At 44.9% G+C, this 12,446-nt stretch overlaps 1 protein-coding gene across 1 annotated transcript in view; it reads left to right on the plus strand.

Moving 5' to 3' along the window:
* The window catches only part of DAAM2 (dishevelled associated activator of morphogenesis 2), a 184,799-nt gene extending 173,093 nt beyond the window's left edge, over positions 1-11,706 (plus strand). The window contains exons 24-26 of the mRNA XM_009880466.1: positions 984-1,115; positions 9,328-9,498; positions 11,491-11,706. Coding sequence (XP_009878768.1) covers positions 984-1,115; positions 9,328-9,498; positions 11,491-11,706 — 519 coding nt within the window. The remainder of the gene's footprint in view (positions 1-983; positions 1,116-9,327; positions 9,499-11,490) is intronic.
* Positions 11,707-12,446: the final 740 nt, after the last annotated feature.

Raw genomic sequence — 12,446 nt, forward strand, 5'->3', positions numbered from 1 at the left:
CTGAGAATAAGGATGAGGCCCAGATTACAATTTCATTGTCCCCATGAGACTGTCAACAGCACACAAGCCAAGCACAGGCATGGGAGACTGCCAGTCTTACTATAATTTAGTCATTTTGAGGAGCTCCATAGCTCTTTCAGTGCCACAAACATGGTGAATAGAGTAAGGGAAGAGATAGCGTGAGTAATCTTGGCTTAAAACTAAAAAACTTAGGCTGGAAAGACAGACTGTTACAATATTATTTTTTTCTTTCTGTAGGTAGTGGACAAATAGAGCTTAGTTTCCTATGGGTTTATATCTTTCTTTATTTTCCCATGTAAATCTTATTATCACAATAGCCTCTGTTTATAACTGTGACTTTTATGACATCCAAGCTAGTGCTTATTGGTTAGCAGGGTGGTGGCAAATGTTGCACCTGACATCTTTCTGCTTGTTCTTCAATGGAAGAACCAATTTTGATGTCTTTTTGCTGCCAGAGCTAGGAATTATATAGATTTTTTGCACATGTACCTGTTTCCCCAAGTATATAGCCTTTTGAGCTACTGTGGGACGAGAATATGGAGGGTAACTCACTATTGAAAATTCCAAATTCACTTGCTACACAATCTGAGTTCTCTCTTATTTGTCATTCTGCATAGGAAAAAAAATGCAGCATTACATGTACTTGATGCTTAAATTATAAAGGTGCTTTAGAAATGTAATGTGTTGATGGCTTTCTTGGGAGTGGTTGTTGTTTGAGGATAAAGGGAACCATAATGAAGACCTTCCTTCATCCCACCCTAACCTTCCCTCTCATTCTGAAGAGGCAAAAGCTTTGACTTAGTGAGAAAGTGGTTTCTGAGTTACAACTCTGGATGAACGGGTGCAGAGTGGCATCAGAGCATGCTCTGCACTGAGTGAAGTAGATGGGCTTCCCTGCTCCCTTCCTTGTCAGCGAGCAATCTTTGATGCTTGCCTGTCTATATCTCTTACTTCTCTCTCAGGAACTGGATTATCAGAAGAGACGCGTGCGGGAATCAGGGGACAGGTTTGTTCCCGTCATGAGCGATTTCATCACTGTGGCCAGTTTCAGCTTCTCGGAGTTAGAAGACCTTCTCAATGAGGCTAGAGACAAGGTAAGAATAACTTTTGAAGTGTTTGGGGTTTCACTGGCTCAGTAAAAAGCCTGAATCAAAATGGAAGCAGCAATTTCAGCTGCTGGGACTGTAGTGAAAATTTTAGTAGACACTGAAAGTGTTTAGGCTGAAGTTTCTTGTTTTTCCTAATCTTGTCTATAGCAATTTAGAATATGTTTTAGGATTAAAAGAAAGTTCAATGGTCTTGCTCACTTCTTGCTAATCTTCCTTAGAAGAAGTAGTTATCCATGTGTGACATAGAGTTGCAATGGCAATGTCTGTACCAGGATACCACACTGTGCTGTGGTGTTGAAGGGACTTTTGAGAGATTGCCTTTTAAGCAATCTCTCAAAAAGAGATCATTGGTCATTAGTGATAGTGACCTCATATCTTTTATCTTCTGCTTCTGACTTGATCCCACTCTGTTCATTCAGCTGGGAATATTTGTGCCTCATTTCATTCCTTTTAAAATGCACCTCTGGGTAGTTTGGTAACCCTGAATACCTGATCTTTTCAGCTTATACTTCTCTGTTACTGGTTGTATTTCATTGCATGAATAGAAATCCCAAACATGTGTGGTTTGTCCGACATTCTTGGATCCCTCTTACACAGCCAGCACTGTGTGCATGTTACTCTTCAGGTGCTGCTGTGATCATTTTGTCCTTTCACTGTCTGCACCTCCATTACCAGATTTGTACAACTAAGGAGGACCTTGTTCTTTGCTGATGATTGGAGTCTGGCACTAATCCCTCTGTCTCTCAGCCGAATGAGGAAGAATTTATATGAAAAGATCATGAGCATATGAAAATGTTTAGAGAAGAGCAAGGTCTAAAGTAAACGCTATGTAATGGCAAATCTGCCCTTGTTGGCTGGCATGTTAAAAGTGCTTGGCTTTATGAAGCAAATGTGATTTCTTTTGGATTGAATTGTTTCCACCGCTGGTGTCAATCCTTGCAGCGTTAAGGGACCTATTGCATTATTAATGAAACCTGTGCTGTTAGGTTGGTAGGTTTTAGATTTTGAAGTATAGGCAAAATGCAGGCTGAGGACCTGAACAGTGAGACTCCTCGGTCATCCTGTCGCTCTGCAGTAATGTCGTTTTTTTAATTCAAAAGTATTTCCATGCTGTGGAGATAATGTTAGTAATACTGACTTACAGCTGTGAACACCAGGGGCTACTGGCTGTCAGCTAGAGCTAGCTGTCCTGGCAAATGCCGGTGGGGCAGTAGTTGTTACAACACTCGGAAGGCAAAGCTGAGCAGTCCTACCACTTCTTAATGTTGTCCGTAAAATTTGTGGAGAAGTAACGTGCCTAATTTTTTCATTGTTGTCATGTTGCTTGAGAAGACTCAAACCCATTCCAGCATAATAATATTCACACCATACTGGCTTTATAATCATAAACCCAATGTTTTACATTCTATGCCTCCACTACATTTACTGAGAAAAGCTCAATTTTCTATGGTTTGGGGGCTTCTGTTTTACAATGGGGTAAATTTTTCAACTTCATTATAGTTAGGTATGCATTTCTGGAAGCAAATTGATTCTGTCCTTGGCTTAGAATGCCCACTTTACATTCAGTGTTATAGGTGGTGGTGGTCCTTTTGGCACACTAGGACAAAAAGTCCAATGTGGTTTCTTTACAAGGTCAGTCAGGGGTTAAAAACCAGCAAGTGGTACATGTCCAGCACAGCAATGCAACTTTTCTTGATCAGTCACTTGCAGGAAAAATACCGTTCTTTTGCTTTAAGAATAACCAGAGAATCTCCCTACAAACAGACCAATATGTCTGGAAGTTGTTGCATGCTTTTTTAGACATAGCCAACATAAAGCACTCGACATAAAGAGATGTTTTATTTTAATGACTATAACATGCTTAGGAAACATTTTTCTACCTTCTCCTAGCACACCCTTACTATGTTTGAACACATGCCATTCCAACTTCTGCTCAACCTATGGCTTTGGTTCTTCCACTGGCAAAAAAATGCTTTTGGACTCCTAAAAGGGAACTGTCTGTCCTTACCAATGCTGAGCTATTTCTCATGTTTGCCTCATATTATTTTTCCCCTCTCTTCTTCCTCTTTTTCCTCTTTTTTTCTGAAAAAAAAAAAAAAAAAAGCTGGAAATTTTCAACAAACCAGATGTGCTTTGCAATGCCTATAACGTCTTCCAACCTCAATGGGCTCTCTGTGTTTGTTGAATCACAAGCTTTTTCCTTGCCATGGAAACCTACAATGTTAGGTTTATTAGCCAATTAAAGGAAGAGAGGGACTAAGACATCTGATTATCCTGTTCTTTTTTTGATTTCTCAAAGCAAAGCAAATTGAAAAAATGGTAGTGGGAGAGGGAGGACTTTTAAAAATATCCTAATGAGCCCAGGAAGAATTGGTCTGGTTCACAGATTTATTAGTAATAATGAAGCCCTAGTTTTAACAGCTGGAGTTGGATATCCTTCTAAATATAGATGTGGCTAATTGATTGCCATAAGTTAATCAAAACCATGTTTCCTCAGCTGGGATTTAAAACAATACAAATTATCTTTTCAAACCTGGGAAGTTTTTTATTTTTTTTAAATGTCTTTAGTATTAGCAAAAGTCATTCCTGTATTCCTTTAAGTTATGGAAACAATCCATTACCAAGGTGTGGTGCTGACCTTCTCTGCAGAGGATATTTTTCACAATCCTATGCAGTACTTTTTTTGGCTTTTTTGCTTAAACAGGACCATTTACAGTTAGCGGCCATGGGGAGGAAGTGATATTTTAAATTTAAAGGGCCAGGTTGTCAGACACAGGCATCCATGTTTGCAGAGGAAGCCTCGTAACTGTACTTATCTTCATGCAGTAAACAGATGGCTTGGTTAAGAACCCATTGAAAACTTAGACTGACTCTTTAAACAGGCTCCCTAGCACAGCTGGTTCTTGTTCTTTTTGTGTTTTTCTCACTTTCAATACCACTTTATAAGGGAATATATAGATTAGATCAAGGGATAATATTTTCTGCCATTTTCCATAAACTGGAAGGTGGGGGTAGGAGAAAGGGAAATACTGCCCTGGAATCCTTCACCAGTTTTTATACATTCAAATAGATGAAAAAATGACTTTTTCACATCAGAAAGAACAGAATGGGGTTGAATTTTGTTTGTGAAAATTTTTCCCTGTGCTTCCTATGGGGAAAGAATGAAAATGCCCAGCCAAAGGAACAGTGACCTCCCGTGGTATGAATTCTATTTTCCTACGTGAGAAAGGGGACATTTGCCCTATATGAATCTTCACAACATACTTAAATGTTGACAGGTATGAACTTAGATTGCTAAACTGCTTCATAACTGTTCTTCTTTGTGCTTGGTTTATAACAAACCTGAATGTTTTGGATCTTCCTAGAACAAAGTCTGCTTAGTCAGGTATTACCATTCCTATGATGAATGTCAAGCGTCTCTATAGAAGCACAAAGGAGGCCACTGCCTGGGCAAGGCTGATGAGGAGGGTAGGAAAGCTGTCCATCCCCAGTCTTTCTCATGACAGCTCCTCTAAAGCAGGGTGTGTATCATCATGGAGACTGGAGTTCAGACTTTCCACATGCATTTAATAAGCTTAGCACATATAGTAACTGTTTTGAAGAACAGCAAGGCAGCGAAAGACAAAATCCGGTTAAGAAAATCATCATTAATGGCAGAATGGTATGAAGCACAAAGACATACAGCAGTCCAAATGCCAGATACAGGCGGTGCACTTCAGCGATTCATTTTGGGGAACCAGTATTTTCTGTCAGCCACTGGGGCTAATGAATAAGGAAAGGATGAGGATGGAGACTGAGTAGGTCAAGATGGGGTGTGTTACCAAGGTCACGGGCAGGCACCACAGCCTGCTGTCAGAAACAACCATTTGGTAAATAAATTATGTAGCTGTTGTACACCAACTTAGAACTGCAGATGTTTCAGGGCAGGTTGGCATCTAAACACATCAGAAATGTTTATAGCACCTGTATCTTGATTTTGGGCCTCCCAGAGTCACTTTCAAACTCCTAGGATAATTCTAGAAGAGCATTTAGGCGCCAAGAGAGCTAGGCCCAGGACTGCTTGAAGTTGGCCAGGCTCTTTCCATTAATGGATCTGAAACTGATTTGAACTGCCTTGGTTCAGGATTGGAGTCTTCATAACAGCAAACTCAAGATCACTTGTCTGGGGAAGACAGTTCATGTTGCATGGCTACATGGTGTAATTCATTTCTGCATTGGCTCCTCCCGCAACAGCAGACAGGACCGACAGCAGGGAATTTTTATCATGGCTGTTTTTCCTCCTCCTCATAGAGCCCCGTTCCTGCCATTTCCAGAGCTCTTCTGCCACTGTTTAACATTTCATTGGCAAGCACAGCAGAGAGTGTGTGCGCTGCTGTCCCGCTTTCCCTCTCCCTGCTAAAATGGCTTTTAAAAATAAACAACTGTCTAAACGATTTGCTTTGGCAAGAGGATGAATTCAGTGGAAAGTTTGGCAGAGGAAGCGGAGCTGGCACTGGTCTCATGGACCTGTTATATCATGGAGCTTGGGGGCCCTTATGGTGTGGAAATGAATTTTTTAATGAAAAAAAGAGATACCATCCTGTATTACAGTGGAAAACCTGCTGAAACACAGTTTTCCATCTTGCTTTTGCCCATGTCATCTGTCCCCGAATGACTTCAGTAATAAGCAAGTTTCAGCCCTTGTTCTGTGATATTATAGCACGTCACAAAATTCTGGGAAGAGTTTTGCATGCATGAGGACTTAGCTACAGATTTCACGGTTGTGCACAAGAGCAGGTACTCTTTGGCAGGGAATCTGCCCGTGGAGCAGTCGAGTGATTTGTACAGGGTGACACAAGTCCACAGAAGAGAGGGCTGGGGTCCGGAGCACCTCAGTCTGTCTGTGCTGCCTCTTGCACCCTGAGCAAGGCAGACAGTGTGTTTTTAGCCACTGTGGGCAGGTGGGAGCCTGAGCTTCTCACCACCATTGGGGAGGCTACCTCCAGCAGCTCACTGCCCCTTGTCCCAGCACCGGTGCTTTGAAAAAGCACATGTGATCACAGAACCAGAGCTACGAGGAAATAGAAGTAATAAAAATGGAAGGGCCTGTTGCAGTTTAAACAGTGAAAAGACAGCGTGGCACTCTTTACAATAGTGCATTGAGTTGATGTAGTGCCCTACAGACATGAACAACTGATTTTTTGCCATTTCCTATGTCAGATTAGTGGGGCAACATTTTCTGTTCTGTAACAAATGGAGAAAGGAAGGCTCAGAGAAGGAGCATGAGTTCCCAAGCCACATCATGGGCAGAGTTGGCAGCAGAGGCTGGATCTCCTGACTTGCCTTCCTCTGCTCAGTCAGCTTTTTTCCGGAGGCGGTAGAGAAAGAAGGAAAATGTTTACTTCAGTGAACTGCAGATTTCTCTGTTGTAGTTCTTTTGGTACATCTAGCTCACACATTTTTGCTTTTCGTCTTTCAATGCTTTACAGTAAGTGATTGTGACCTACTAAGCCTTGTTACAGGGCACCAAAGAGGGGCTGTTCTCAGCCTCCTCCTCACTAAAGACCACAACACCTTATACTCCTAAGTGTCTCTGGAAGGCTCCCAGGCTGCTGCGTCTTTCCAGCACAGCAACACCGTTTCTCCTCTGAGTGGCAGTGGGGAGGCAGTGGCAACAGCCCCTCTGCCAGTGTGACAAGAACTAGCTGGTGCTGGTAGTCGGGTGACAGGCCATGTGCAGAACATTTGCAGACAACACCACCCTCTAATGGAGACTCCCATGTATGTAGGATCCAAGAGGCCCAGGCAAGAACCCCCTCCTTTTCAACCCTCAGCCTCCCTAAGAGACTAGGAAACCCCTATGGGCATTCATGGGCTCAAACCAGCTTGGGTCCTGTGTGCCCCCTCATTCACCTTTGCTGTGCACAGGAGGAACGCAAGGGATGGTGACAGCACATCGTCAGGTACAACAGCCGTCTCCTGTGGGGTCCTCCTGGACTTCAGGCTTCATAGGAGGTGGACAAGCCTTCCTTCTAGCTGGGAGCTCTAGTTACTGTTCTTAATTTGTGCCTTATTTTCAATTTGCATAGGAGTTAACCAGAAGCTAAATGGGAAGAGTTAGGTAGCGCATCTCCTGTGAGCAATGAGCTTCTGATGCTCTATGCGCTCAAGCAGCGGTGGCAATGCCTGTGCTGAAGTCTTTTTCTGGCATTACTGCTCCCCTGGCTGATTGACACGTGGAGCAGGCAAGCCAAGAAAATATAGGGCATGGAGATGCATTATCTCCCTCTGTGGTATTGACCGCCGGTATTGTCTCTGCTGAAGAACTGGTGCTGGTCAGTGTGGATTAGTGAGAGACAGCTGCGCTTTCCTAATATTCAAGCAGACTGGGTACATTATATGCAGAGAAAATGCATATATACAGAGAGGGGTGGGGAGAGGGAGTAGGTGTGCATACTTGTGTGTATGTGTCTTCAGAGGTTTCAGAAACTAGGAGTTAAAACAGAGAAATAATCTGCTGCTGTTTACATGCTCTGAAGTCCCTCTTTGACTTGCTGCTGCAGTGCTTCCTTCAACTCCTGCCATGTTTGGTAGCTCAAAGCAACTTGCATTTCTTCCAACACTTTTTTTTTTCTCCCCAGATACTTTGGGTTTCTTTGTTTGTTTCTGGCTGAGAACGCAGCCTTTTTAAAGAAAAAAGAAGCTATTGCTTCAAACTGCTTTGTGGGCCTGGCAGGGAAAACAGAGGAGAGGAGACGCAGAATCTCTCAGACTGTGCCAGAAGGAAGCTGCTTTCCTTGGAGATTTCTTCCCCCTGCAGTTGACTGGGAGACATTGTTTATGCTTGACCTGGTCCAGGGCCAGAGGGGTTTATAACGCCTGCTTCCAAGCTCACTTTTTCCTTGGGATTGGAGCCTGACCTGTTCTTACTCTTTTCCATTCCGCAAGAGCACCCAGCTAAGGAAAGGGAAGCTGGGCTGTGTTAGTATGAGCTGAATATATGCACAAGAGAGTTTGAAGGCAGTCCATAGCCTGGGAGAGTCTGGGTTTGGTTTGGTAAATGCTGAGGTCTGTAGGATGCTCTGGTGCTTAGTGGTGGTCTGTTAAAGTGCTAGCAGGGAATGCTAGGAGAGCTGTGCATTGGGCACCAGTGCCATCAGCAATGTGTTGCTGGTGCTGCCTGTTGCGATACGGAGGTGTGTGAATGAAGGTAGCTGGACAATGACACAGCTTTTGGATGTGTACACTTATATAGGACTTAAGGGACATGTGCGTACATGCTGTTGACGGACTGTTTGTGCGTGCATTTGGGTGCGTTTTGGTGAGTACAGAGGCATGCTTATGAGTGTGAGAGAGCAAAGGAGAGAGTACAACTACTGCAGGACCGATGTCCAAGAGCCAGGGGTTGCTGTGAATTTACCATATCCCAATCAGGACTGCCCTGTGACTGAAGTCCTGCCAGTTGGCTGCCTCCACATGCATCCTGCAGCCTCAACATTTGCCTTTTAAAATAAAAGCCACTTGTGATGTATTCACTCTCTTTTAAGTCTGCCCGGGAGCCCTGGCTGCTTTCCTTGTCCCTCTCTCATGCCATGTCTGTCCATAGTCTCCTCTCTCCCAGGCAACACCCTGACTCAGAGGACTCCAGAGTGAGGGATGACATGGCAAAAGGCTGCTGAGAGGACAGACTGTAACATTATTGCAAAAAAAACCTTCTAACTCCAGCCATTTAAAATGCCGATTTGAGGGGAAGGTGGAAGGGGAAAGGATGGGCTAAAACTTCTTGTTAGGTAGTTAGTTAGGTAGTTAGGTAGTTAGGATGGACTAAAGCTACTTGTTTCCCCAGCTAGCTCACTGTCTTCCGTGCCCCTGCTGTCCCACAGCTGGAGCTGAGATGTGGCCAGATGTGGTCCTCTGAAATTACTCCATCACCCTCAGGCACTGAACATGTTGTTTTTTGTGTAAGTGGACAGCCAGTGCTCTCCAGCATGGTTGCCCCGTGTTGCCCAAAGGATATCCAGGAGAGCAGATTCTTCACAGACAGAGGCACCTGCCTTAAGGGGAAGCACTTCTGTTGCTGGGGGGTAGTTTCTGCTCTTGCCGCATGAATGCTCAGAGGGTATTGAATTACATGTGTGGTTACTCATAATCTTTCCTCGCCGTCTTCACCATACTGCCTGCCTAATTATTGCTCTTGTGTTTTCTGCCCCCTTGACAGTATGCCAAGGCACTGAAGCATTTCGGAGAGAATGAGGGCAAGATGCAGCCAGATGAATTTTTTGGCATCTTTGACACTTTCTTACAGTCATTCGCAGAGGCCAAGCAAGATCTGGAGAATATGAGGAAGAAAAAGGAAGAAGAGGAGCGCAGGGCACGCATGGAGGCCATGGTGAGGACCCTGACACAGGAAGGTGTTTCTTTCCATCGCCTTTTCATGTCTTGAGAGAACAGTTGAGAACGCCAATTCCAATGCTCGTGTCCTGTCAGTGTCACTGTTTTATGTCCTTCTCCCTGCCACCTCTCTTTGGCATCGTTCCCTTCACAAATGCTGACATTTTTCGTGCTGGCTGTCCTCTCAGCTCTCAGGCACGAACTGTTTGGCTCCTATATTACCCTCTTTTGGGTTCAGATACCAAATCTAGCCCTGCCTGTTCTGCCCCAGCCCTTTGCAGGATGGTGCTGCCCCTGCCCAGTGCCAGACTGTCCTGCTGTCGGGCTACAGGCTCTGTGCAAAAGCTCTGGGAGCCAGATCTCCCTCCGTCCTGCCAGCTGGTCAGCTTCCACTCAGACTCCATCATCATCTGCTGCGTGCCTGTCGCCTGACAGCACACGGTGACACAGCAAATGCCCTGGCGCCTGCTGCAGCCCACACTGGCAGTATTTCTTCCTGGCCAGCCTTGATGGCTTGATTGCTGGGGCTGCGTCTGGCCTTGACATGGTGAGAGAGCTTTTGTGCATCATTGATTTTGCTGCTGGGAGACAGACGTGTGTGTCCCCAGGGGTTCGTGTGAACCAGCCTCCCCCTCTAACCTCAGCCTTCCCTGAGGCCTGAGAACGGCTCAGCAGCAGCTGCCTCCATCCCTCCTGCTGGCGCTTTAGCCCTGCCTGCCGCCATGGCCCCAGGCCTCGCTGTGGGGAGTCGCTGCTTTAGATTTTTTTCTGTGCCAAAAGCACTGGTTTACGCCTTTTGGAAGAGGAGAGAGGTAAAAAGCCAGGATGTCAGCAACCTTACTGTTGGACACGGGGATAAAATGCCAGGACTTAGGATCAAATTTCCTCTCAGCCAGCCTGGAAAGTGCAGGAGCCTGCTGTTAAAGCACTAGGACAGTTTCATAGGTGTAATACACCGTGAGAGAGGTTGCAGTTTGCTTATGGAAAGCCATGTGGTCCTACAATGTGGGGCTAGTCCACAGAGTGAGCGACCTGCTTCCGAACAGCTGCATCCATCCCTTGCCATTTCCACTAATCTTGGAGCTGAGCAGTGGAGGGGGATAACTGAGCTCTCTGGAGCTACTCTGGGGAGACCGAGGGCATCGCATTGACAGGTGGACCTATCCAATGATTTGTAAAATCAGCAGTTCTGTTTCATTGCTCTTTGTGTTTATAACCAGTTTCTCTTCCCAGAGTTGAGGCAATGTGCCATCTTCTTCCCATCACTGCAACACACTGCCTCCATCCAAACATGAGCTGTTTGGCGGACAGAGTTTCTGTTGATGTTTTAATATCTTGCACAATTTTCATTCTCCAGTGTGTTTAGCTTGTGGCTTTCTGGGGCTTTTCCTTTCTCCTTTTCCTCCTTTTGCAGGACTGCAGCCTTTCTACCTGTCAATTTAGCTGGCTATGCCCCAAGCACAAAGCTTGTTTGTGACTATAGTAGTGACTGTGGTTGGTAGAGACACATCAAAACTAACTTTAAACCCAGTAGGCTAGGCACTGTCAGCATAGTAGTAGGTGCTGCCACACTAAGGTCACTGCAAGCCTGGTCCCAGAAGCTGGGTAATTACCTATGCATCACTGGTAGACCGTCATTTGGCACAGTTACTTTGATGGCACTATCCTACTGTAAAATTAGTGCAAAACAGCAGCAGCGTAGACAGATTCCATGCGTCCTCTTTGCTCCAGGGTGGTAGTGCTTTGCAAGGCAGACATATGACGCTACTCATTCCTCATTTCTCCTGCTCTCTGCTTGCCTGTGTAGAAGAAGGGAAACCCAGCATAGTTGCCTGTTGCTCTTGGCACAGGTGATGGCCTTGTGGATAAGCTCCCGATCTCTTTTTTTCCCCTAAAGTGTATTGATACATCTTAGCTGCTTCTTGGCAGTGTACCTAGTGATCTGGTATCTCGGTTGGCTAATCCTAAATCTCTGTGTCTTTCTCCACAGCTAAAAGAGCAGAGGGAAAAAGAGAGGCGACAAAAGAAAGCAAAAGGTGGAAGCATCTCCGAAGAGGGTGGGGAGTTTGATGACCTGGTGTCAGCGTTAAGGTCGGGTGAAGTCTTTGACAAAGACTTATCCAAGCTCAAGCGTAACCGCAAGCGTTCGGGGAACCAAGGCTTAGAGACAAGCCGGGAGCGGGTGGTGACAAAGCTAAATTATTAATTACAAGAGGAAGAAAACTAATCAACCAAAAGAAGGTGATGAAAAAGTGCAAAACAAGGAAGATGAATGTGTGTGATGGCCCCTGGCTGACAGCTGCCTCAAAGGATTTCTTCAGTCTGTGGCTAGAGATGTTACCTTTCCATGATCAGCTTTCCTCTCATCCCTCTTCTGTGGTCCTAATTTGAACCATTAAAAAAGTGCCTCTGCGGAGCCAGCAGGGCCTGTGACTGGGCCATGCAGAGCTGACAGATTTGCTTCTGGGAGTTTATTGTGTCATCAGAGACCTCACGGTGATGACAGAAAGTACTTGGGCCTTGCAGACTGCCTCACAGCTGGAGAAAGATAATTTTCTGTGTGCCAAAGTGAAAACTAGCCACGATCTCCATCTTGCTGATAACAAGCAAGACTAATTTCAGAGCAGCTCTGTAAACACCTGTCGCTTCTTCAAGATCTAGACTGGCCTTCAGGGGCTTGTCAAGATGTGGTTCTCAAGGTTTCCAGTTCCCTTCCAGAATTGGATTTTTATAAGCCATTGATTAGCACCTGAAAAATGCTTTTGATCTCATGTTCTGTATAGTATTTTTGTGTGGCCTACACTGTCCAAAGCAAGTGATGCTCAGAAGGAAGTAATCAGGTTCTGGAACAAATTGAAACTCTAGAATCAGGATCAACATAAAACATTCTGCAAAAGTCTTTTGGATTCTGCTTTTCTAGAAACAGTTTTCTGGAAATTGTTGATA

This window comes from Charadrius vociferus, unplaced genomic scaffold, assembly GCF_000708025.1.
Source record: "Charadrius vociferus isolate BGI_N301 unplaced genomic scaffold, ASM70802v2 scaffold62, whole genome shotgun sequence".
Lineage (NCBI taxonomy): Eukaryota > Metazoa > Chordata > Aves > Charadriiformes > Charadriidae > Charadrius > Charadrius vociferus.